This window comes from Bacillus rossius, chromosome 13 (genome assembly GCF_032445375.1).
Source record: "Bacillus rossius redtenbacheri isolate Brsri chromosome 13, Brsri_v3, whole genome shotgun sequence".
Lineage (NCBI taxonomy): Eukaryota > Metazoa > Arthropoda > Insecta > Phasmatodea > Bacillidae > Bacillus > Bacillus rossius.
The window spans coordinates 18,529,156-18,556,063 of record NC_086340.1 but is presented as its reverse complement, the minus strand read 5'-3'; the positions used below and the strand labels follow the sequence as shown (position 1 = coordinate 18,556,063).

The 26,908-nt window shown below is 40.4% G+C and overlaps 1 protein-coding gene across 1 annotated transcript in view; it reads left to right on the top strand.

The window, feature by feature from the left end:
* LOC134538604 (endothelin-converting enzyme-like 1) overlaps positions 1-26,570 on the top strand; it is a 93,538-nt gene extending 66,968 nt beyond the window's left edge. The window contains exons 8-16 of the mRNA XM_063380032.1: positions 3,893-4,017; positions 5,731-5,917; positions 7,089-7,265; positions 10,548-10,654; positions 12,625-12,641; positions 18,782-19,023; positions 21,223-21,393; positions 23,350-23,426; positions 26,471-26,570. Coding sequence (XP_063236102.1) covers positions 3,893-4,017; positions 5,731-5,917; positions 7,089-7,265; positions 10,548-10,654; positions 12,625-12,641; positions 18,782-19,023; positions 21,223-21,393; positions 23,350-23,426; positions 26,471-26,570 — 1,203 coding nt within the window. The remainder of the gene's footprint in view (positions 1-3,892; positions 4,018-5,730; positions 5,918-7,088; positions 7,266-10,547; positions 10,655-12,624; positions 12,642-18,781; positions 19,024-21,222; positions 21,394-23,349; positions 23,427-26,470) is intronic.
* Positions 26,571-26,908: the final 338 nt, after the last annotated feature.

Genomic DNA, 26,908 nt, shown 5'->3' with positions numbered 1-26,908 from the left:
CACATGATAATTTCCCTTTCCTACGCTTTGTCATCGCGATACTCTCACGTTTGTATAATTTTTTTTTTAGATGATTCAAATATGTATGGGCATATCGGTCCCTGTCACATAGGAGATTCGGGATCGAGCTCCAATTTAACGCTAGTGAGAAACATGACGGACGTTGCCCTGTGTCTACGGGTACACCCCTGACTAGAAGAGCCCCTTAAGAAGTGAACATCCAGGCTTAATTCACTTTAACGCTGAAACGGAACATTTTAATAATTAAATAGAACAATAAAACAAAACATTAAAGTACCTACACTATGGCAGTTCATACTGAATGTTAACAATTGCAACAGCGTGAAAACTACAAAGAGAACGTCTTTCGTGTGAATCTCTACATTTCGTTCCACGATACACGATACTATTTAAAAGTTCCTCACTCCTGATTGTAAAACTTTTCTTTACGCCCTGACGAGACATCGTCAGACTGACCCTACAAGCTGTAAGGAATTACACACACACACACACACACAGTATGTATATATATATCAGATGAGTAGGGACTGGTATAATTCGCGGTTACGATGACCTTCAGGATAGACTGTATAGATTGTACATTCCTCTGTACTTTCGGGGCAAATAACGACAGTTCATTAGCTGCTGATTTGTGAGTCGTCTCAACTGGTTTACCTGTGATCCGATAAATTATTTGTTTTGGTTTTCTCATCGCCTTGTAGTCGCACAGATAAACACAGAGTCAATAAAATAAAATCAGCTTAAATTGTGTTTTAGAATAACGCGAAACGAATCTGCGAATTATACCCGGTCTCTGCAGATGAGTCGAAGTGCCTAAAATAACTTTTTTCTTCTTTTTTTTTTCGTTTTCGCCACTCCCCTTCTCAAATTTTTCTTCTCACATTCTGTTGTAATTATGTGACATGAAACACTACAAATAGCATAATTTTACCTGGGGAGGGGAGGGGGGCAGGACAGCAATTTTTAATTACACATGTTGTCTGTACTTGTCATAAGGTTCGTTAAATTGGGCAAGGGTGGAAAGGGGACAGGAGTATTTTTTTTTCCCCACCCTCACGCCAAGCCGTACAATTTTGCCCGCGTGACATAATTCACTTGTTAGCTACTAAAACTCTCTCTCTCTCATCCCCCTCCCACCCCCCCCCTTTTTTTTTCACAAAACGAACACACGCCTCACTGCAGCACCGAGAGCTGTTGCATGTTTTATCGCGCGCCCTTTCGATCGAACCAGTTACAGCAGGCAGCGTTAAATTACTTCCCTTCCACACCCCTCCCCAGGCACTTTCAACAAATAACCCTAATCGCCCTCTTTCCCGGGCTTGTCGTTCCCTTTTTTCTTTTTTCTTTTTTACCATTACACCCTAGACGTCGACAACATGCTCGTGAACGAACGGGGAAGTTAAATTACGATCACAGACTCTCCTAGCGAAAATGGAAGACTGCTTATTCTCTGACCCCGAGTCAGACACCCGAGGAGAAAAAAATTCGTGCATCTCAGGATTTATTATTATAATTTTTAGGTTATGTTAGGTATCACTAAAATTATTGTTAAAAGTTGTTCTTTTTTTTAGTTAATTTCGGGGAGATTAGGTTTTATCACGACTACGTGATCATAACTGGAATAAATTTTTGGTAGTTTTATGCGCGAAAAAATTAAATAACTTTAAAATCTTTTAAAAAAATGTTTTAAATCTCGCTAAACAATGTTGTTGTTTATTTATTTATTTATTTTTTTCGATGGCGAAGTTTCACGAGCGAGTGGCGAACATTTCGAATATGTTCGTTAACCAATCCTTGGTTGGGGGGGGGGGGGGGGGGGGGGTAAGTGCATTGCAGGCTTCGCTAGCGCAAAACCTCTCTAGGAAAAACTCCAGAGTTCTTTACATGCTCGGGAAAATGACACATGTACATTGGCTGTTGACTCGAGGGACGTCTCAGCTAGGTCGTTCGTAATTCGGCACATTCTTGATTTAGGGTTTCCCAGCGACTCACAGTTCCCCAGATAAAATTATAGGCTAATCGATATGGCAGATTTCGTGAAAATATTCCGAGACTAACTGAAAGTTAAAACACTGTGCCATCGTCTGTGTTTCGTGATTGGGTGAGTTTCTCCCAGGTACATATCGATTGTAATAACACGAATCACAGTGATTCAGTGCGGAAGCAAACGCGTCCTGAGTGGCTCGGTCAAACAAGGCAACGACTTCTCTCGCAGACGGCCGCCAATCACAAGGCGGAAACAGCTGGTGCGTGTATAACTTGTTGCAGTCTAATAGGTATTCAGATTTTATCGCGAAAAATGCCTGCCCCTACTAATCGAAGAAGTGGTTCGAAGGTATACTTGTTTGGATGTTAGCCTATCGCGAAATGATTCCGCTAATATTTTTCCGGCCTCTATCCGTGATCCAATGAGAACGTCGTTCAAACGTGTTACGTTACGCGTTCTATGGTGGCTTAAAATAGTAAAGCAAATTTTTTTCTTATACATTCTTTTCTCATACTTATTTTCTTATATTTTTTTTTTGCAAAGGGAAGATAAATATTCATGTCAACTTACTTGTAAGTTTGTACATTTTCATTAAAACAACTGTAACACTAAAACAGTTTTGGCAGTAATACTGGATTCAGATTTTTAACAGGCCTTTTATGCTTTGTGTTGTCCCAGTACCTCCAATAATTTATTTATTAACCGTCGCTGAATAGCTTTCCAGTATTAACTATGCATATTAATAAGCACGTTAAAACCAAATAAATTCAATTTAACTTTTCCATGGTTTGAAATTTTTTTTGCTTCAATGAATCGTCAATCAAAATATCAAATTTTTGCGCCAGTTTTCATAAGTATTATTCAGTATTATCTCGAAAAACATATTTCATGTATGCAAAAATAACCATAGCCATGTGTTGTAGATATTTACCATATATTTCTTGTAGTATTACAAACTACATATGGCAACTGTTTTCCAAATAAATATTTTGGGGAAGGTATAGAATTTTTGGTACTTACCTATTAACGCCATCGCAGCTACCTTGTAATATTGTGGATGGTTGGTTGGGTTAGTATAGTCACATTAAAAAAAAACTATAAAATATTTATTACGGTTGCTGAGGAATTACCAATTTAATATGTGGCTATCCGGACCCAACCAAAAGTTCACATGATTTCACAGTATTTTTTTAATGTTGCTATACTAACACAACAAACCGTCCACAATATTCAAAGGTAGCTGCGGTGGCGTTAATACGTACGTACCGACTTTTTGACATGACAACGTCTAATAAATCGATGAACGTCGGCTGCACGCACGAAAAAGTGTCCCGTTACGCTGTGTCCCGTTACGCTCATTGTACACTTGCGCCGCATCTTTCTCTCTTCCACTCGATTGGAACAACCATCGTTTTGATTTTTTCGAGGCACATTAAACTTGAAACACTCCCATTCGTTTCCTACTTTTCCTATCATCGTCCTATCTTTAACAGAATAACACAGATTGGAAGAAGTTAAATAGAAAACATGTGTAAAAGTTATGGTTAAAATAATCTCTTCGTTAAAGTAATAAATATGTTTGAATTAATGAATGCAAATAAAAGTAAATTTATCAATTAAATTGTAGATGTAATTTCAGTCCTTCTTTATATCCATGCAAAATAGTGATAATTCAATTTAAAATGATTCAATTTTATTTATAAAAGTATGCAATCATTCCAGCAATGTTTTGTTATGATGTTGTCACGTTAAACTATCGTCCGTAAACCGACTTTACAGACAACCAATTTTTTTTTTTCCTTCTGTTCTGTGCAGGTCTCTTAACATGCGAACTCTTTAGTTCTAGTGACTGGCTCGAATTGTGACTGGGTTCGATGCGAACAGATCCAGTGGAAAGCCCTCCTGGACGAACTGTTCGCCACGAACTTCACGGAGAGCGACGTGGTCTACGTCGGGGCGGCCAACTACTTGGAGAGTCTGCAGCGCCTGCTGTCGCACTTCCAGCAGAGGTTCGTCGGCGCACGCCCCAGCACGCAGTCCTTACCAGATTGTTAGGGACCTGAAAAATTCGCGGGTTCAATGACCTCTAGCATGAACTCCATAGTTCTACATATACACTCGGTCAAATGTCACCCACCCATTGGCTGCGCTGTCTTGTGAGACGTCCCAACGTAGCAGTCTGTGATTTGATGCTGCTTTAGTTGAGTTTTTCCTCATTGGCCCAGAGTCATCCAGGTGAGTTGTGAGCCAATAGGAGAGGCAGCACTGAGGTATAACAATTTGAATTCTAGCCTATCGCGAAATGAATCCGCGAAGTTTTCCGGTCTCTACCGATTGTCCGTTACACCTCTCCCTGATCCTGAATCATCTACCCCGACCAGCAGGTTTGCTGCTCACTGCAGAGTCGGTGTTGCAGAAGCTGTCCTTAAAGGAATGTCCCAGTTTCTATTATATGTTATAACAGTTTAATTTACACTGCTCACAACAAATCATACATAATTTGAAGGTAAATTAACCTAGTTTTTTTTATACAAATGCTCAGTGTGTGCACCTTTAGTTATACGGCACACATCCAATTTTTCCCACACTTCGGTTAACACATCCGGAGTAATGTAAGCAATAGCCTCTTCAGTTCTGTGTCTCAACTCTGGAAAATCATTAGGTAGCGGTGGAACGTAGACACTATCTTTTATAAAGGCCCAAAGGAAAATTATAGCATGGTGTTATGTCAGGTGAACGTGGAGGCCAGCAAAAAAAAAAGCTCTGTCGTCCTGTCCATTACGAGAAATCCAACGGTCAGGGACTTCGACGTTCAACCACTATCGTACAGAAATAATAATTGAGAAAAGTACGGATACAGGTATGATCTCAAATAAAAGAATTAACAGTAATTAAGTTAATTGCACAAATCAATAACCCTTTTCCGCGCGAATTGTAAATACTTTAACAAGAATAAAAGAAATACGGCAACGTCAATCGTTAGCCGTTACGAAAACTGAGGAGTAGACAAACACAACCTAATTACGAGAATTCCGTAGCATCACTGCTGCGTCATTTCTACCTCTCCCCTGCCGTCTTCACTTCTGGCCGTTACAACTAGCATATAGATTGCTCCGCTACGTACCTATCTCCCTTCCTTTTGCCGCCTTCCCATTCGTCCGCTAGCGCATGCGTTGGAGTGGCGTCGCCGCTGACGCACATTTATCCTCTACCGGTTCCTCCACCACGTACCTTACTATTCCCCTCGTGCGATCGGAATTTTCGTAATGCTCGAAAATTGTAGCCCCCCTCAGGAAAGAGGTTGTTCTGAAGCCCGCCTACATTCAGGGCAAAGTGAGCTGCAGAGGTTTAACAATTAATTGTTTTTTATCGAAACTATTTGATATGCGATTACTAGAGACCTGCAAAATTCGCGGTTTCGATGGCCTTCAGAATAGACTGCATATACCCCTGTACACTCGAGCAAATAGTGCAAGTTCATTGGCTGCCGACTTGTAAGTCGTCTCAGTTGGTTTGTCTGTGATTCGATCCTTCTTTGGTTGAGGGTTTTTAACTGGTGAGATTCGTCCAGATGAATAGTAAGCCAATAGCAAAATTATCTAAGAGGTGTATATGTGTTTGAATTCTAGCCTATCACCGAATGAATCCGCGAATTTTGCAAGTCTCTAGCGATTATCAATCCTGGCCGCGGCCTTGTGACTCCGGTCACGTGTGTGCGACAGGGTGGTGCACAACGCTCTGCTGGCCGTGTACGCGGCCGACGCGCTCCAGCGGCTCATCAACGCCTCGGCGGCTCCTGATTGGCCGGCCTTCTGCGCGCGCCTCACCTGCGGTGCCTTCCCGCGCGTCGCCAGCGCGCTCTACGTGCGCCAATTTGACCCGGACCACCTGCAGCACCTCGAGGCCCAGGTGGGCCCCAGCACCGCATGCTGGCGCAGTCCTGTCTCAGAGTTATGTTAGCTGTAGAAGAGTCCCGTCTCAGAGTATGTTAGCTGTAGAAGAGTCCTGTCTAAGAGTATGTTAGCTGTAGAAGAGTCCCATCTCAGAGTATGTTAGCTGTAGAAGAGTCCTGTCTTAGCTGTAGAAGAGTCCCATCTCAGAGTATGTTTGCTGTAGAAGAGTCCCGTCTCAGTGTAATGTTAGCTGTATACAGTTTCCCATCTCAGAGTAATATTAGCTGTAGATGGTTTTCCCTCACAGAGTAATGTTAGCTGTAGACAGTTTCCCATCACAGAGTAATATTAGCTTTAGAGTCCCAGTCTGTTGTGGCAGATGAGAGGCAGTACAATAAGAGACAAATATTATAAAAAGCTACTGTCGAACCGAGCTCCAGTGGGGATATTAAATAGTGGAATTATTGGGGAGTGATAATTTTCAAGACAGCAATATAAATTGTTGCAATTAAATAATTGGGTTCCAATTTCAGACCAGTTTTCCCTATATTTAACAATACTTTTATCCCGGTCTGGAATTTTTGTAACCAGAGGCGCACGGGCCCTGATAACGGGTGGCTACTCTCAACCCCCCCCCCCCTCCTTCACCAATCAAGCCTCCAGCAGCAACTATAAACTAAAGACAAAATTACAATAGCCTGTTGCCTCTGTCCGTCTGTCATTCTTTCGATAGTCAACACCATGCAATCCATTTACAAATTGACTTCATCTGTCTGTCAGAATACTTTTCCAAATAAGTATTGCCAACAAGCCATTTTTTTCTCTGGAAGATATATATTGCTATTTAGAGCATGTTTTTGTAAATATTATATTATTAGCATATCCTCGAGAGAGAGAAAAATATTGGAGCTGTGACTGAATTGTTCGGTTGTGGGTTTCAAGAACCGCAGTGTTATTGTAAGAAACATCTGAATGTCTAAATACAAACATCAGGTAACAGTCGACTGACACGGTCAAGACCTTGGGTGTAATCCATCCGTCCGTCTGCCAAAAGTTAGAGCTTCTGACGGACAGGTGGGTGGAATTCCTTCGGGCCACGCGATTGGCCGCGGGTCACGTGGACCCGCAGACGGGGCAGAGGCAGTATTTCCGGGCTCCATGACCTTCTTCGGGCTTGCCCCCGGCAGGTGTCGGCGGTGTTCGCGCGCGTCAGGGCGGCGCTGCTGTCCCGCGTGAGGTCCCTGGCGTGGCTGGACGACGCGACGAGGGCGTCGGCCGTCCGACAGCTGGAGTCGCTGGGCGGCCAGTTCTCCGCCTGGCCGTCGTTGTCCAACGAAACGTACGTGGCCTCGCTCCTGCGTCACGTGAGTGTAGCGCGCGCGCGCCGTTTGATGTAGCGGGGTGAAGTCCTCGGTTCAAGGGCGGAGCCTTCCCCCCCCCCCCCCCCAGCAGCCACCAAACAACACTCTCAACTTATTTAATGGCATTGCTTACATGTGTTCCTTGTCCAAGGACGCATTAACACAACGCGAAAACAATGAATGCAAGAAAATCAGGGTCGTTCATAAAGCACAGATAGTAGGAGGAGCAGGCTTGTTGGTCTGGGGGAGTGTAAACATTGATTACGTAATGTTGACAACCAGATGTCGACTGCTGGAGGCTCCCATCATTGCATAATTAATGTTTACACTGTCCCAGAACCAGCCTGCTCCTCCTACTACAGATATCACCAAACCTACAACTTGAAATCGCAAAATAGCAGAAAACGAATTTCTTAGCATGTGCTTCTGTTAGTTCATGTTTATCATGAAAAAAAATATGAAATGGTTTATCATTTGATTTTAAAGTGTTATTTTATTACACTGTGCAAAAGTTCAACCCAATTTCCAAGAGTTCAAAACACTTCACTTCAAATGTGGAAGGCGGAGATGAAAGAAATTGAAAGTTGGACAATTCTTGCATTGCATTGTTGCGTGTTGCCTAGTTTATAATCAAGTATTTGAAGACATAGATGTCTAACCTTTTTGCATTCTAGATTTTATATCATTGTTGTGTTTCTTGTGTAGTTTATAAAACCGACCTTATGGCGGACTCTCAATGATCTATTGCATCTGTCCATCACCCGTCTGTCCGTAATCTGTCCGCCAGCAAGCCGAGCGATGCACAATGATCCGCATGCCAGTCAAGCACTTTTCCATTTTGATGCTGCCAGCAGATAAGATGGCTTAAACTGTGGTGAAAATTTGTATTTTACGTAAATGTATTATATTGACGATCATGTAAGTTTACTCATAAATCATCAAACTCGATTTTTTAACCACTCTTATATTAATATAATTTCCGTTTTTACAATATGTAATTAATTACACTTCTATTTCTAGGTCCATTTTTTGGATTAAACTTATATTAAAACCAAATTAACAAATAAACAATAATGTTCGCAGCTTTTAACGCCCATTGTCTGAAGTAGCTTGGCTTCTGGGTTAGCCGTGTCCTTGGCGAATAATTCACCGACGTTTCGGTCGACATTGCAGTCGCCATTATCAGGGAGCAGTTACCTACAGTAGGTAACAAACCAGAAGCCAAGCTTCAACCATTTTTTAAGGTAAATTTCAAAGAAATACTACGTATTGTAGCCGTTACCATGGTGCGACTTTCGGAAATTTTTTATTTAGTTTTACCTTTTAATGGTCCACAGACCCCAAAACCATCTTCAACTCAACAGTTTATATAATATCATCACAATTTTATGGAGACACGATAATTATTTCAATTTTTCACAAATCAAATACAAACTGATACATAAAATATAGTACTGGAAAATCTTGGTCGAGTTCATTAATAAGCAATATTAAAAAAAAGGGTGGGGAAAAAAATCGCTGTAACTCTCATAATATGGAAATTTTCACATCCGTTTGAAAGTATTATGACGCGTAGGAGTAATACCAAAATCTCTTGTCTGAAAAAGTTTTTGATACAACCAACCATTAAATGCAAGGGGTTGATAAAACAAGGGTTGGATAACAAAAAAAAACTCCTTTCGTAGGCCACCATAGAATTGGTACAAATTTTGTATTATTCTTGTAATTTTTTTCTGAAATCTTTGGCTGAAACAATTTCTGATGAATAGAACTATTACATTAAAAACAGAGGTTGAAAATTAAAAAAACCTTTCTTAGAATCAAATTATTCGGAATTTATTAATAACCATCTTAATGTTACCTCAAACGTTTGTCCAAAAAAAATTTCATACGATCACGTATTAGTGCAAAGGATGAAAAATGGTGTTTGAAGATCAAAATCGATTGCATGACTATCTTAGTATAGGCATAATATGAAATTCATCAAGACTTTTAATGCTGGATGCATCAAGTTAAAACCATTCAAAATAGTTTCGTTGCATGGAATATGAAATTTTAAAATAATCTTTTTGACGTGACATATCTAATAAATCGATGATTAACGCCGGCTGCAAGCACGAAAAAGTGTCCCGTTACGCACATTGTCCCGTTACGCTGTGTCCCGTTACGCTCATTGTACGCTTGCGCCGCATCTATCTCTCTTCCACTCGATTGGCCCATGAATCTACTATTATATTAAATAGGTTAAGGCAGGCATTTCAAAAGTAGCTTTTAAATTTAGTACTTTAACTAAACTATCATTACATCAATGTTTTGTTATGACGTTGTCACGTTAAACTATCGTCCGTAAACCGACTTTACAGACAAACATTTTTTTTTTAATATTGGCGAACGTATAGGATGTTTTGTTAACTACGTTAAGTTCTTAAAATTCGCTAAACCATGCACGTGTGTGACTCCAGCAGCCTGCGTCCGGCTCATGGCCTGTTTACGACGGAACATTTGGACATCAATGCGCTACGATCGCGCGTCATCTCGGCCAGCGACGTAGCGCTCTGAAGCCCGCTAAATTCAAATTTTTTTTTGCGCTGCTGTTCGCATACCTGTTAATTTTTTTTTTAAGGTTGCGTTTCCGGTCATACGTCCCTCTGCAAAACTTGCCTGTTTTTGTTCATTCTCTGCCACCCGTTAAATTTATTCCACCCACCCCCCCCCCCCCCTTCCCTGGCAATTTGCGAACTCGGTATGTGCCAGGTGCGTGGCTATTAAAAACAGAAATGTTACACCAGTTACATTTTTATCAAATGAACAATAAAATCTAATTAATAAAATTAAAGGCCCCTGCACTGCCGTCATTTACATACAAAACATAAAACATGTTTATTATAGCATTAAAAAAAATATCAAGAAGCAGTTTTAAAACGATGAAATAAAATATGGCGAAACTAATTTATTCAAGAAAATTAATTTTTTATTCGAATATGTTTATTTAATAGTCCAAGTACTTTATCAGTGTGAATGAATTTTTTTTAAAATTTCAATTTTCATTGAATGCCATATTTAAAATTTATTGAAACTAATGGATTAAATTGTGTGAAAGGGCTTTAAGTTGGAGTGTCTTGTATTGTCCAACTAAGCCAAAATTCTCTTATTTCAGTTGGTCACAATCAGTCTTAATATTGGACCAGGAAACTGCCTTGTTTTATACCCTTTGAGGAATTATTACCATTGCTGTGATTTTAATCTTAATCAACTTTTGCGGGACATTTTTTACATTGTTCTCAGGTGCAGGTAGACGATAACGACTTCTTTGGAAACGTCATAAGAAGATATCGTCAACTTAGAAAATCCGTCCTTCCCGATTTTCACAGCCAGCCTCAGGACAATCAAATGTGAGCTACTGGTTTTTATACTAATGTGATTTTAAAACATGCTCTTCTTAGTAAATTTCAAAAAATTTCCTCTTGCCTTTTCAGTGCATATATTTATATACTTTTCAGGTTTGATAAAAAAACAGTGCTTTATTTCTGAACAACTTATTATATTTCACGTAATAAAATTAGACACATAATTAGCTTGAAAACTATCTCATATCAATAAAAAAATGAATAAATATTCATATTATTTCACTGAAATTATTTTTTGTTATTTATATTTTAGATAGCTGAGTGGCCTTTGAATTATCACATATACACGTCATCCGTAATATGGATTATTTTTTTTATCAACTGTGCTATTACCCTTATCTTAATATTTACAGATGGGCTGTTCCGTTTCTGGTGAATGCATTTTACGAAAAAACGCTGAACAGAATTGGTAAGATAATTATTTTGAGTTATTAAAAAGTAGAAACACTAGAAATTTTAGTTTTGGTTCACTTAAAGTGCTCTTCTGTTTTTCGTAGTTTAGCGTTAAACATATATTATTATTTTCATTAAAACAAATATATTGAATTTAAATCATCAATTATAAGGACGCATATATACTCACACCACGCATCACTTATCAATGTTTTTAAAACAGATTATGTGTTCTATTTAATATTTTTTTCAATATTTTTTTTTCCATCCTAAATACAGTTAAGATAAAGCGGAAGTAACTGAAATTTTAAAGTTTTCATAATATAAATCAAACAATACTTATTTTTAATATAGTTGTTACCTTAAAGATCATTAAACAGTTAATTTTCCAACGAAAGGGCGGATATGCTTAAATAACAAAGAAATTAAGCATACTCACTTATATCACACTAGCTGATAAAACTCGTCGTTTATGGTTTTGATTTGAATTTCAGAATTTTTTAAAAATATTTATTGAAAGCTTACCTAAAATATTTTCACGCTATCAGATATTTATTTAAATCAATAGTTTCAATGCAGGCCAAAAACATTTATTCAATGAACACAATGTGTTTATTGAAACCCAATTAACACAATGTTCAAATACTTGCTGTTTTTACGTGTTATTTTGATAAGCATTTATTTTCTTTAAGAATATGCTCTCTTTCATCCTCAAAGATTTAAAAAAAAAAACAGTTTTAAATATGCTGCTATTTTCATCCAATTTACTAAATATGTCTTTATTTTTTTTTTCAGAATAATAATTTGCTAGTTTTGGAGATACATCAGATTGCGATTTAAAATGAATTTATATAAACAAGATTTGAGTTGACGATGGTTTTTGGGTCAATGGAAAACCATATAAAATATTTCCGGAAGTCGCACCATGTTAACGGCTACAATAGGTAGTATTTCATCGAAATCTACCTAATGAATAACAGTTACAGAAAGAGTAGATCGTGCGCACAAGATTTGACCGCCGTGTTTTCCAACCTACCGATTCACATTTCCCACCTATGCACACGATCGTGTGCATGGGAGAGATGTCAGCATAAGTGGGAAATGAATTTTTTTTTTTTTTTTTACGTTACGGACGCAAAGTACAAAAACCAGTGAGGGTAGTTTATGAAGCCATTTTGGCTGGATTACAGATTTTTTATTATCAACTATTTTGTGGCAACAATTTATTGAGATATTACAATGCTGAGGGGTAGATCCTGCTTGAAAAATTAATCAATTATATTATTTATTACAAATTATTTACAATTAAACTAAATAAAAATATACATTTCGAGGTCAGAACTGTTTCTTAAAATTTTACATAGCTAACCCAAATTAAATTATACGTTAAAAAACGGTGTTTAAATATAACTGATCAGATGTCACTGAGAAATCATTTGGTAGCCAGCACAGTTATTTACTAACCCTGCCAAAATATGTCGGATATATCGCGAAATTTCATTGGCTCAATTCAACAGTGAGATATCGATTATAAATCAGTTTCGCACGGGTCATATGCGCAGTCGTTGCTTGGCCTGCTGTGCGCTCGCTTGTGTTTTTAAATTGGGGGAGCGAGGTGGTTGCGATTTGAAAACAATTTTAAAGAACTGTATTTCACAGAAGTGACTTTAATTAAAAACAAAATATTCTAATTCGTATTTATTAATCATCCTCAGCCGTAATTGAATAATATTTCCGCAATGTTAAGGGTGTTGCATTATGACGATGGCAACATAGTAAGTGACTTCAACTCAACATCACAGCTTACCGTCTCCTGACGATTACTACTACTTGCATTTTGCACAATGTCTATGGCCAGTGAACACAACTCCAAGTTAAAACTTTAAGAGTGACTGCGAATTTTGGTACTGTGAAGGTATTATTATATAACACTGCGTTTGTTCTTTTAAAGATTCATGCAATGGGAAATTATTATTTAATACAATTACTTTAAAAAAAGCCATTGTAGTTTTGTACGTTTGTCATGGGAAAAGTCTGTTTGTGCCTGCTGACGGGAACATATGCCAGTTCCCGAAAACGTCGCAACTGTTTTGTCATAGGAAACCTTCTGTTTTCGTCGGTGCTGTCGCCGTTGTTTTGTCCATAATATACGTTCGTCTTCATCATATACTTGCTGCATTGTCCAGGTTTCGTCGTCTGTCTGTTAACGTTTAACCCTTTCCTGCCTAGAAATGTAAAAAAATTCAATTTTGTAATTTTTATTTCATTTTTATATTTAAGTAGGCATAAAAGGAGACCCTAATTTTTTCCAAATTTTTTTTAAATTTATATTTAATATATTTTTTAATGATGGGACTTTTAAGTACTGACAGGCATTTATCATATTGTTACGATTTCCCAGCGGGGGTTCGTAAAGGATAGCCCAATTAATGATTTTTATTTCACACACACAGTTTTATTTATTACCACTACTTGTCACTTACAAATAATCTTCTAAATTGGCAAATAATTAACTACACTTAAAGAAATGCCAATTCCCCAGTCACTCGTTTCGCACACCTCGCTGGGCCGCAATTCCGGCGCAACTCTGACCGCAGCACCCCTCGTGGGTCTCCGCCGCGGGACTCCGTCGCCGCACTCCGCCGCCGCCGTCACACCCTTCGCCGAGATCCCACACGACGCCTCACTCGGAACTTCACTGACTCCGCCGCGCCCGCGACTCTATCGCCCGGAAACTCCGCCGCGGGAAAACTCCCGACTCCACTGAACTTACTCACTCCCTGCCCTGGAACCTTCGTCCAAGGACTTCGCCACTCTGCCGCACCCGCGGCACTATCGCCCGGAAACTCCGCCGCGGGAGAACTCACTCAGTCACCGACTGACTGACTCGAAGGTCGGCCCAACCTCCTTAAATAGCCCTTGGGTTCCCATCCAGAACAATCGGGCATGTCTCCGAGATATCTCGCGACCTTCGCCGTCGAAATGCCCAGAAACGCGTCGTGAGTCCTCGAAGGACGCGGTGGCTGCTCTAAGAACGCCGATAAAGGCGCCTGAGTCATTTTATTCCGCAGTGCGGCCTCTTTTAAGTAACCCGATCTGAGGCAGGTGCGCGCTGCGACGGTCAGGATTTAGCGAGATAGTATGACACGAGATACCAGGGAGAGGATGCAGAAGGAAGGGGGCGCAGACAGGCCGAACGAGTGCGGCGATGCCATGCACTGCAGCCAAGCGCGATCGTAACATTGCCCCCTCCTTAAACCTGTTCGTCCCGAACAGGTAATGCATCTCCTTCTGGAGGTCCCCATGCTACTCGAAGTTTAGGCCTCCTGCCTTTCCTCCATCGCGGGCTGTACAGTCTCACCAGATAACCCTCTCTCTCATTAGATGTAGATTCTCTTGTCACCCGGCGACACTTCTGGGTCGCAGATTCCCCATGTCGTTCAGCCAGCTGCCCGAGACGGACCGACCATTGCCTTGGACGGACCCGATTCTCTTGAGAGCATTGCTCGTTGCCTCCCAATGGTTCGCTTGTTTCTTCCCTTTTTCTCTCTGTTTGTTCTCTCGTAGCTACTTGTTCACAAAGCATTTCTTCCCAGCTCTTCTTCGTCTCTTCTTGGTTCCTCATTCCCTCTTTGTTCTTATGAATATCGTCTGGACTGCTTTCAGTTACTCCTTGCACCATCTTCTTCACTCTTTGTGTTCTCATTTTCTCTTCTCGGTCTTTATTCCCCTGTTCTTGGTCCTTCTTCACCTCTTCTTGGTCTTCCTGTGTTTCTTCTTGGTCTTCCTTCGTTTCTTCTTTGCACTTCTCTATCTCTTCTTGACTCATGTACATCTCTTCTCGGCTTTTCTTCAGCTCTTTTGTGAATTTTTCCCTCTCTCTTTGGTTTATCTTCATTTCTTCTCGTTCAATATTCTTTACTTTGTAACTCATCTTCACTACTTCTATGCTTTTCTTCAGCTCTTCTTTCATATTCATGTCCTGGCTGTTCTCCTCTCCTTGGCTAATGTCCTCTTCGCAGTGTTCTTCGCTGTTCTCTTCGCTGTTCTCTTCACTGTTCTCTTGGCAGGTCTCCTCTTCGCTGGTCTTCTCTTCGCTAGTCTTCTCTTCGCTAGTCTTCTCTTTGTGGTTCTTCTCTTCACTGTTATTCTCTTCACTGTTCTCTTCTTGGCTGGTCTTCATTTATCTGTTCTTCTCTTCGCCGTGCTTCTCCTGACCGGTCTTCTGTTCACCGTTCTTCTCTTCGCTGTTTTTCTCTTGGCTGTTCTTCCCTTCTATGCTTAACTTCACTTCGGTCTTCATTTCATTCCTCATTTCTTCTTGGCCATGCTTCAGTTCTTCCTGACCCTTCTTCATTTCCTCTAGGCTATTATTTGACCCGCTCTTCTTTTCTTCATGGTGGTTCTTACTCTCCTTCCTTCCACTCTTCATTTCTTCCGTAAATTTCTTTATACTGGTTACCATTTCTTCCTTAAAGTTCTTTGTACTAGATACCATTTCTTCCTTAAAGTTCTTCATACTGGCTAACATTTCTTCCTGACCCTTCTTCATACTGGCTAACATTTCTTCCTGACCCTTCTTCATCTCGTCCAGCCTATTCTCCATTTTCTTTTGGCTACTCTTCATCTCGTCCAGCCTATTCTCCATTTTCTCCTGGCCATTCTTCATTTCTTCCCTGTTACTCTTCATTTCATTCTTCATTTCTTCCCTGTTACTCTTCATTTCATTCTTCATTTCTTCCTGGCCACTCTTCAGTTCGGCCAAGAATGCCAGGACATTCTTAAGCTCATCGGCAGCCATCTTTCTTGTCTACAAGCCTAAATATTTTTCTAATACTGTTATTAATTTTAAATGACCTAGCCGAACCTTCTAATTTAACTAACAATAACTCTATTACATTCAAAACTAACACTGACTACAGTATACTCAAACTAACTGTAGAAAATTTCAAATTCACTGAAGTTCTAAACACTAACTATATTCTCGTAAACTAAATTCTATCCTTAACTTTTAATCTAATACTGTAACTGAATCCTAAATCTATTAATTAGGGCTATCCCACTTCTGACACCAAAATGTTACGATTTCCCAGCGGGGGTTCGTAAAGGATAGCCCAATTAATGATTTTTATTTCACACACACAGTTTTATTTATTACCACTACTTGTCACTTACAAATAATCTTCTAAATTGGCAAATAATTAACTACACTTAAAGAAATGCCAATTCCCCAGTCACTCGTTTCGCACACCTCGCTGGGCCGCAATTCCGGCGCAACTCTGACCGCAGCACCCCTCGTGGGTCTCCGCCGCGGGACTCCGTCGCCGCACTCCGCCGCCGCCGTCACACCCTTCGCCGAGATCCCACACGACGCCTCACTCGGAACTTCACTGACTCCGCCGCGCCCGCGACTCTATCGCCCGGAAACTCCGCCGCGGGAAAACTCCCGACTCCACTGAACTTACTCACTCCCTGCCCTGGAACCTTCGTCCAAGGACTTCGCCACTCTGCCGCACCCGCGGCACTATCGCCCGGAAACTCCGCCGCGGGAGAACTCACTCAGTCACCGACTGACTGACTCGAAGGTCGGCCCAACCTCCTTAAATAGCCCTTGGGTTCCCATCCAGAACAATCGGGCATGTCTCCGAGATATCTCGCGACCTTCGCCGTCGAAATGCCCAGAAACGCGTCGTGAGTCCTCGAAGGACGCGGTGGCTGCTCTAAGAACGCCGATAAAGGCGCCTGAGTCATTTTATTCCGCAGTGCGGCCTCTTTTAAGTAACCCGATCTGAGGCAGGTGCGCGCTGCGACGGTCAGGATTTAGCGAGATAGTATGACACGAGATACCAGGGAGAGGATGCAGAAGGAAGGGGGCGCAGACAGGCCGAACGAGTGCGGCGATGCCATGCACTGCAGCCAAGCGCGATCGTAACAATATGTCCAGCTCAACGAACAAAAAAAAAGGGCGCTCCAGACTGGTGCAGCGCTGCCGTATTAGTGCTGCAACCTCTCGGCTGTCAATCGAACTTCTTCGACTACTGGCAGAGCGGAGCTATACAGGTACCCAGAGGTCCCGACAGGCAGCATGTGGTTTCAAACATGCACACACTATTTCTATGGGGCTTCAAACATTGTGGGACTCACAAGTACCGCCAGGCAGGAAACTGTCTCATCGTTTTAAGCCCACTGTGTTAGTCCGTGCCTTTTTAATGACTAAATTGCTTCTACGGAATTCTTGTGGTCTGATATTTTTAAAATGCATGTGTTCGTCTATGCTGTCCGTCGTTGTTCAAACCGTTGGGTTTATCTGTTGACATTTTACATTTATGCTTTTTTTTTCATGACAAGCAGTGCTAAAGCTGCAATGGCGTATGTCCAAAGAACTGTATTAAATCGGAATTATCCGTTGCATGAATCATTTAAAGAAAAAAACCAACATATCTGGAAGATATCAGCGTTAAACTTATTATAACCAACAATTGTTTTGCTGTGCAGATAGAATTCAGGTACTAACGTGGCAAAGATTGTAGACACCAACTCCCTTGCATACTTCTCACCTCTGTGGTTCGCCTGCCATATATCGGACTGACGTGGCAGCAATGCCAGGTTTTCCGCGCGGAAATCCCCGGTGTGGTCGAGACGGTGGTAGGGGGAAGAGGGGTGCTGTCACAACTTAGAAACACACAGCTTATAAACACATCACTTAGAAACACACAAGATAGAATCTTCTAAGTTGTGTGTTTCTAAGTTAAGATGGTTCTAAGTTATGACGTTTCGGCGTTGTGTGTTTCTAAGTTATGACAGTTCTAAGTTGTGAGTTTTTAAGTGGTGATAGTTCGAAGTTATGACTATCTACGTTACGACGTTTCTAAGTTGTGTAGTTCTGCGTTGCGTGTTTCTAAGTTAAAACGGTTCTAAGTTGTGAGGGTTCTAAGTTATGACGTTTCTACTTTGTGTGTTTCCACGTTGTGTGTTCCTAAGTTATTATCGTTCCAACTTGAGACAGTTCTAAGTTACGTGTATTTTTTGACGTAACAACGTCTAATAAATCGATGAACGCCGGCTCCACGCACGAAAAAGTGTCCCGTTACGCACATTGTTCCGTTACCCTGTGTCCTGTTTCGCTCATTGTTCCGTTACGCTGTGTCCCGTTACGTTCATTGTTCCTTTACGCTATGTTCCGTTACGCTGTCGGCGAGTGCAGTAATAATATGTTATGTTTCAATTGACTAAAAAAATTATGGTGATTCATATAATTGATGATAGATATTTGATTACAGTATATTTATATGAAAACGTGTTCATAATTATATTTAAACTTTATAGCTAAACGCCAGTTTTTAAAATTAATTACAAGTCATCTACACGTGAACTGTTTCGTCGACTGTTTATAAAGTGAAGTGAAAAGTTAATGTGGTTTTCATTACAACAATTTCGGCAATAAAGGTTAATTATTCTTGCATTTTAAAAATCTGATTACTAGTATAATTTCAAGCATTTATACTTTTATTATTAAAATAAAAATGTTTCAATTTTATTCATAAAAGTATGCAATCAATTCATCAATGTTTTGTTTATGACGTAGTCACGTTGAACTATCGTCCGTACACAGACTTTACAGACAACCAATTTTTTTGTTTTTTTCCGAGTTTTCTAAGCTGCGTGTTGCTAAGCGAGGAACGGGACAGGGCGAGTGAGTGGTCGCCGCGCCCTGCGCAGTGATCCCGCTGGCCGTGCTGGCGCAGCCGCACCTGGCGGAGGGCCTGCCAAGCTACGCGCGCTACTCCACCCTGGGGCTGGTGCTGGCCCACGAGGCGCTGCACTCCCTTGACCCGAGCCGCGGCTGGTTCACCCCCGGGGCGCGGCTGCGGCTCGAGGCGAGGCTCGACTGCGTCGCGCGCCGCTACTCGTCGGGGCTCGCGCGCCGGGTCAGCTTCCTGGGCGCGCCCGTCGACGTGCAGGTGAAACCAACCCACCCAACCCCCCTTCCCCGAAACACCTCCCTCGGAGCACCTCGTGTCTGACCTTCAAGGCCCGTCTACAATAGCAATGTCCTAAAACTGTGTCCGAAGGACACTCGTCGCCTGATTGGTCCGCGTGACCCTCTGACGTCATGCGTCAAGTGGGGCGAATAGTCCGAACCTACCTGGTCCGAAGACATTCGTCAATTTGAACTTTTTGTCCCCAACCTGTGTACTTCGGACACAGAAAAAGGAACAGATCACTCGCGATATTTTAATTTCCGGTTCCCGTTTGAAAACGCGGTGTTTGTTTTTGTTATTGAAGGAAATGGAAGGTGTTGTAAGTCAAGAAGAGCCACTGAATAAATATATATTATTGAACTCCCACAACTTTCATAAGTTCAATCTCAAACTACAAAGAATCAAAACAATAAACAAAAAACATTTGGTTTGGCACATTTACTGCGCTCTGATGACAACTTTAGAAATCAATACATTCGGACTTCGGACATCGCAATTGTGGACAGGGCAGTTTCCGGTGAGATAATTTGACGTCACTCACATTCGGATAAGGACACGGACCACGCACAGGTTCGGACTATTGTAGACGGGCTCTTAGAGGTTGAACATGCTCGCGCGCCGGGTCGACGTGCAGGCACACCCCTCCCGAACACTCCCTCGAAGCACCTCATGTCTGAACATGTTCTGCCCGTGCTGCCGTCCTTTGTGTTGTCCACAATACTTGTTCAGTTCAATCACTGGATCTGTCTCTGTTCTGTTCGTCCGACATCTTGTTTTCTGTGTATTTTCATCTTCATGATATTTTTTTTTGACGTGACAGCGTCTAATAAATCGACGAACGCCGGCTGCACGCACTAAAAAAAAAAAAGGATGACTCGTTGTCCCGTTACGCTCCATTGTACGCTTGCGCCGCATCCATCTCTCTTCCACTCGATTGGAACAACCATCGATTTGATTTTTTCGAGGCACGTTAAACTCGAAACACTCCCATTCGTTTCCTGCTTTTCCTATCATCGTCCTATCCTTGACAGAATAACACAGATTTGAGAAATGTTAAATAGCAAACATGTATAAAATTATAGTTAAAATAATCTCTTCGTTAAAGTAATAAACATGTTTGAATTAATGAGTGCAAATAAAAGTAAATTTATCAATTAAATAGTAGATTTCATTTCACTCCTTCTTTGTATCCGTACAGAATAGTGATATTTCAATAAAAATTATTCAATTTTATTCATAAAAGTATGCAATCATTTCATCAATGTTTTGTTATGACGTTGTCACGTTAAACTATCGTACGGAAACCTACTTTACAGACAATCGATTTTTTTAAACATTTTTTGCGGATTGTTCCATGAAAAACAGTGCAAAAAAGTAATGGCGTATGTACAAAAAAAAACTGCATTAGATAAAAATTTCCCGTTGCATGATTCCTCAGAGAAAGATGAAACTAAACAGGTGTTATGGAGAACACAACAAAAAACCTGTTTGGTTTTATTCGTTAGTTCCATCAGTTCGAGACATCAGCAGATTTTAAGTTTTGTTCTCTGTTTAGGTGTGTTTACAGTTTTATTTCTTATTTTGCATTCTTGATTTTTTTTTTCTTTTTCCAAGTCAAACAGTGCAAAACTGACAATGGCGTATGTCCAAAAAAAACTGTGTTGTATCAAAAATTACCCATTGCACGAATCCTTTAAAGTACACATTAAACGTCATCAGACGTGGTCGAGTACCGTTTCCGCAATGCTTCGGGTGTCGCAATCGTGACGATGGCGGAAAGGGTGCTTCGACCACGCCCAGCCGAGGCTGTTATGCCGACGAAAATAACTATAGTAGTGTGTTGTACAGTACCTTTCTTGTATTATTACAAACTAATTCTTGGCAAATGGTTTCCAAAGGAATCTATTGTGAAAGTACAGAAAATATTTTCCCCTATGTCCCACAGCATTTACATTCTACAACACATACCTTTCTGGATATAGCGCGTGGAAATCCCATCTCCACTAGCATAATATAGTCTTCTGGACTAGGGTTTGAACAGTAATTCTGAAAAATCGAAATTACAATTTGGTTTAGCAGTTGCGTAACCCAAATATTTGTTGATCATAGCTATGCTAATAGCAGTATAAAATAGTTCCTCAGGTGCGGTGTGTGTAGTCCGCGCATCCTTGCCCGCAGTTCGACTGGAACCTGACGCGCGACGAGAACGTGGCGGACGTGGGCGGCCTGGAGGTGGCCTACCAGGCGTGGCGCGCCTCGGAGGAGGACCCTGACGAGCCGGGGCCCGACCAGCGACTGCCCAGGGTCGGCCTCGCCAAGCGGCAGCTGTTCTTCCTGCTGGCGGCGCAGGTGATGCCCCAAATTCCCCAGTTGCGGAATTTTAACAGTACCAACTGCAAGTGGTGATGCCCCAAAAGCCCCAGTTACTGAATTTAACAGTACCAACTACAAGAGGTGATGCCCCAAATTCCCCAGTTGCGGAATTTTAACAGTACCAACTGCAAGAGGTGATGCCCCAAAAGCCCCAGTTGCGGAATTTAACAGTACCAACTACAAGAGGTGATGCCCCAAATTCCCCAGTTGCGGAATTTTAACAGTACCAACTACAAGAGGTGATGCCCCAAATTCCCCAGTTGCGGAATTTTAACAGTACCAACTACAATAGGTGATGCCCCAAAAGCCTCAGTTGCGGAATTTTAACAGTACCAACTGCAAGAGGTGATGCCCCAAAAGCCCCAGTTGCGGAATTTAACAGTACCAACTGTAAACGTTTCCTGGTTCAAGGTCACAATTAGAGTAACCCAAAACCATTTTTAAGATAATCGCATGCACTTGCGGAGCGAAAGAATGTCTTTTCCCCCAATTAGTAGAGGGTGAACATGATTTGGCAACAATATGGAGCTCTTCCCCATTGGAATATCTTTGTACGAGGGTCAAAGTCCCTGGCCGTTGGATTGGTTCGTGATGATCGAGCCGACAGAGCTCTTTTTTTCGCTGGCCTCCGCATTCACTTGACATAACACCATTCGATTATTTTTTTTCTTCCTCCTTTGAGGCTCTACAAAAGATCGTGTCCACGTTCCACCGCTACCTATTGATTTTTCCAGAGTTGAGACACGTTACTCCTGAAGTGTTAACCAAAGTGTGGGAAAAATTGTATGTGTGCCATATAACTAAAGGTGCACACATTGAAAATTTGTAAGAAAAACATTTAATTTTTGATTTGTTAGTAGTATACAAATGGGCATCCTGCACCAGAGTGCAGTCTGTGGTGCGTTGTGCTAACCACCATCTTGGATTGTGACGTCAAGGTGGCCATTTTTGTGTCAAATCTCCTCAAAATTCCTAGAAATGTCCCTATTTAGATGTAAAAATTCCCATTTTGAGGGAAAATTTCCCATTTTATTCCTCAAATATTAAAAAATTCGAAATTCTAAAAACCTCAAAATACTTTTGCTTTAGAAAGAACAAAAATTCCCAAAAGAAGCTTGAATTCCTCGTCGACAAGCCACCCCTAAGCCTAATGCGGCCATCTTGGGTGACCTAGAACTTGGCCATAAAATTTAATTTTTTAAATTTTTTACCGAAAAAATTCCCAAAAAATATATTAAAATATTGCTTACTTCTATTGTTTAGTTACTTAATAAATTCGGTCCTCGGTTCGATTCCCGGCGAGAGTAAACATGTAATTTATTAATAAAAAACATAAAAAAATTCTTAATAAAAATTAATACAAATTTCTTACGTCACACCCACCATCTTGAATTTTGACATAATCGCTGCAATTATCATTATGGCCAACATCTTGTTTTCGTCTGCTAGAGTGCACTGCCGCCATATTAGTTTAGTGGTTTATGGCGGCTTACCAATGGGAAATTTAAGCCACTTTGAGGAATTTTCAAGCCTCTGGCATTTTTGATGACTAAAATGGTAAATTTTCCCTCAAAAGGAAATTTTTTTCTCGAAATATGTAAGTTTCTTTGTACTGATTTTTTTAGATTTTTTGGCGGAATATTTTCCATAAAAAACTGGAAATTTTGGCGGAGTTTGGCAGATTTTTGACGAATTTTGAATCATTTTGACAAAGTTTGGCAAATTTTGAAGGTCAAGGTCAAAGGTCAAGGTTAAGGTCACCCAAGATGGTCGCCGTGAAGTCCCAAATAAATATGGCGGACCCTGACACCACACACTTCACCGGAAAACTAGGTCTCGGAGGAACTATTATGTACTACTGTTAGCATAGTTATGATTAGCAAATCTTTGGGTTAGGTAACTGTTAAACAAAATTGAAATTTCATTTTTCAGAATTACTGTTCAAACCTTAGTCCAGAAGACTATATTCTGCTAGTGGAGATGGATTTCCACACGCCATATCCAGAAAGGTATGTATTGTAGTATATAAATGCTGTGCACATAGGGAAAAATATTTTCTGTACTTTTACAATAGATTCCTTTGGAAACCATGAGCCAAGAATTAGTTTGTAATAGTACAATAAAGGTATTGTAACTTTGAACAACACATTACTATAGTTATCTTTGCATATGTGGAATGTGTTTTTCGAGATAATACTGAGTATTTCTGACGTGAATTTTCCTATCATTTTATATTTTAATTGATTTTTCAATCAAGCATGATTTTTTTAAACCATGGAAAAGATAATCGAAAATTCAATCATTTGACTTTGTTTTGATTTATTATGTTTATTAATGGGCAGAGTCTGGAAAGCTATTCGGGGAAGAGTTTACAAATAACTTTAACTATTGGAGGTACTGGGACAACAAAAAGCATAAATTAATGCTCGGGTAAGAATCCGAACTCAGTATTACTGCGAACGCTATTTTGTAGTGATACAGTTGTTTTCGTGTAAATGTATCTGAAATCATTGTAATTTTAAATGGATATTTCTGTTCCATCCACAAAAAAAAAAAATCCTTTACAGTGCATGAATAAGCACTGTTAAATTAATTTTTCAAAAACAAATTTCCAAACACATAAACAAAAAAGAAATTTTTTAAGTAAAAGTTCCCGATTAAGACAATAAATATTATGCTGTAATATAATTTCCAGAGGTATCGTCAATTTGGGAAATTGTATCATTATATATAACAAATAGCCAGTGGGAAATGTTGTTAGAAACCAAGCTATTCTATTTTGAAATGTTCTTCAATATCAAAGAGGTAAACTTTTCAAATGTTGCGAAACATTTGTGCTCGTGTCGAGGAAAACCTTCGAGGTGTCATTGCTGTGAGAATATGTGGTTTAATAGTTCATCCGTTTGTAAAATACTTGCTCGTGCAGATGACAACCTCGTACTTTATCACTACAGCGAGAACCGAGAGCTAGTTCAAAATGCATGGGGCTGTGTACTATGTGAACAAGCTGATACATGGTACGATTTAAAAAAAAAGGAACTGAAATTATCATGTAAAATTACAGATATTTGTACATAGTTCATTTACATGCTAGCAAGCGTATCGCGACCAAAAAAAAAAATCATTTTGGCACAGCCTACAGGCGTAGGTAGATTACGAAGTGCCCATTTCTTCTGGAAATATTTTGGAAACTTCTAGAAATTCTGGAATATTTCAAGAACTTAATGTTCTCCAATATTAAATAAGTACCTATTAAATATTTTCTCATTTTCCTTGCAGCTAACGTATTGTATAAAAATGTTCTTTCCAACAAGGTTTAAGATGATGATGATAATAATAATAATAATAATAATAATAATAATAATAACTATGTTTAAAATAAATTCGAACAAATTTGATACTTAAAAATTTTTTTTCTGTTTATACGATGATAATTCTATTCTAAAATATTTGTTCCAGCCATATTTTTTAGATAAAGATTAGGATGAATACAATAAATTATAACGCAATTGATTAGTTACTTTCAAACCTTGTTATTTCCACCCCTTCCAGTCGAGCCGTGCGTGTGCTCTGTATTGCAATCAAATCGGTATTGACGAGAAGCAGACCTCCCGTTGTAAGTTTCCTTGTTGACTCTCAGTTAGGTGACTGCCGTGTGAAGACACTATTCGGGCTGGTTTAACACCACAACTTGTGGAATCAACTTATCTTCCCAGTTGGAAGAGAACATAGGTACAACTTGCAAATCTAAGTAAATTTATTAATACAATAAATTACTTATATATTTCTAATACAGTAAACTCCCCATTATCCGCGCATGCTACGAAAAAATACAGCACATATGTAAATCCGTATTTTATTACAAGTGAGCAAATTTGAACTCTACTGGCGAGTGTATTGTGTGCAGTAATACAGTAGAACGCCACATGCCTTCTCGAAACTCACGCAGCAAGTACCAAACACTTTTATGTTTACATTACTGAAATGTATTGTATGTTAATTATTCAGTAAAATACTATAATTAACATCATTTAATTTTTTTACTGTTAATTGTAACTTTTACTGTACAAAAAATATTTAGATTTTTAAGTTGAAATCGATGTTTCCTTTTTTTGTTTCCCATTTTCGGCTGTTTTGCGGATTATCCGCGATTTTCACTATCCGCGGTGGCCCTGCCACTTAATTTCGCGGATAATCGGGAGTTTTCTGTAATTTGAGTGAAAGGTTCTTAACGAATGCACCTTGTCTGGCTGGCCCCGTGCTGCTAAAATCAGCACTTCCCTCCAAGCTTCGCTCATGTTGATCTTACCGCTGTGTTCCGCACCTCGGGACTGCTGTACGCTGCTCCGCATCGGACCCGACAGATGCGACCTCGGCGGATTCAACCAGGCGAGACTGGATGACGAGCAGTGTCTTGTGTCGAGTCTACCGGTGGGGGTTGAGAACGTGAGGGACACAGGCGCCTATTGGCTACCCGCCAGAGCTGAGGAGCTGACTGCGTGTGAAGGGGTTCATTCACTACATCACTACACTCCTCTGCACCCCGTCCGATCAACTGGCGGAACCAACTAGCCGCCACGTCTGGAAGTGGTCCAACATGTGCCGATAATTTTATACTTAATTATTTTGAAGTATATAGTTAATCGATTATCAGTAGAGACCCGGAAATTTCGCGGATTCTTCTGGCCTCAGGGATAGAATTCAAAGTTATCGTTATAGACCCATGTTTACTTTCCCATTTGTTGATTTATTAGCGAGAACATTTTTATCCTTGTTATTTGGCACTACCTGATTTGCTGACTTCTCTCCTAGCTGGACATCATTGGCTCACGGTCGTAGACGGGCGTGTCCAAACAACTGCGGGCCAATCATGAACACAGTGCGAGAGTGTGAAGGTTTGCATTCTAGCTTGCGACTAAATGAATCCGCGAAATTTCCGGGTCTCTAATTATCAGTTTTGCCTTTTTTTTGAACACTTTTGCTAAATGCCAAATCGAGAGTGATTGCGGTGTACTTCCAGAAAGTTCTGATTTTTTTGTTTGTGTTTTTTCAGAGTGAACGGGATGATGATGAATTCGCCAAGCTTCGCAGACGCCTACAGCTGTCCGCTAGGGTCCAGAATGAACCCGGCGAGAAAGTGCTCTGTGTGGTAGCCAACCGGGGAACCATTGTTCCAACTGGAGTTGTTACCGATGACTAGAGACCTGCAAAATTCGCGAATTCATTCGGTGATAGGCTAGAATTCAAACACATATACCTCTTAGACAATTTTGCTATTGGCTTACTGTTCATCTGGACGAATCTCAACCAGTTATAAACCTTCAACCAAAGAAGGATCGAATCACAGAGAAAACCAGCTGAGACCACTTACAAGTCGGCAGCCAATGAACTTGCGTTATTTGCCAGAGTGTACAGGGGTATGTGCAGTCTATCCTGAAGGCCATCGAAACCGCGAATTTTGCAGGTCTCTACCAATGACAAATATATCATA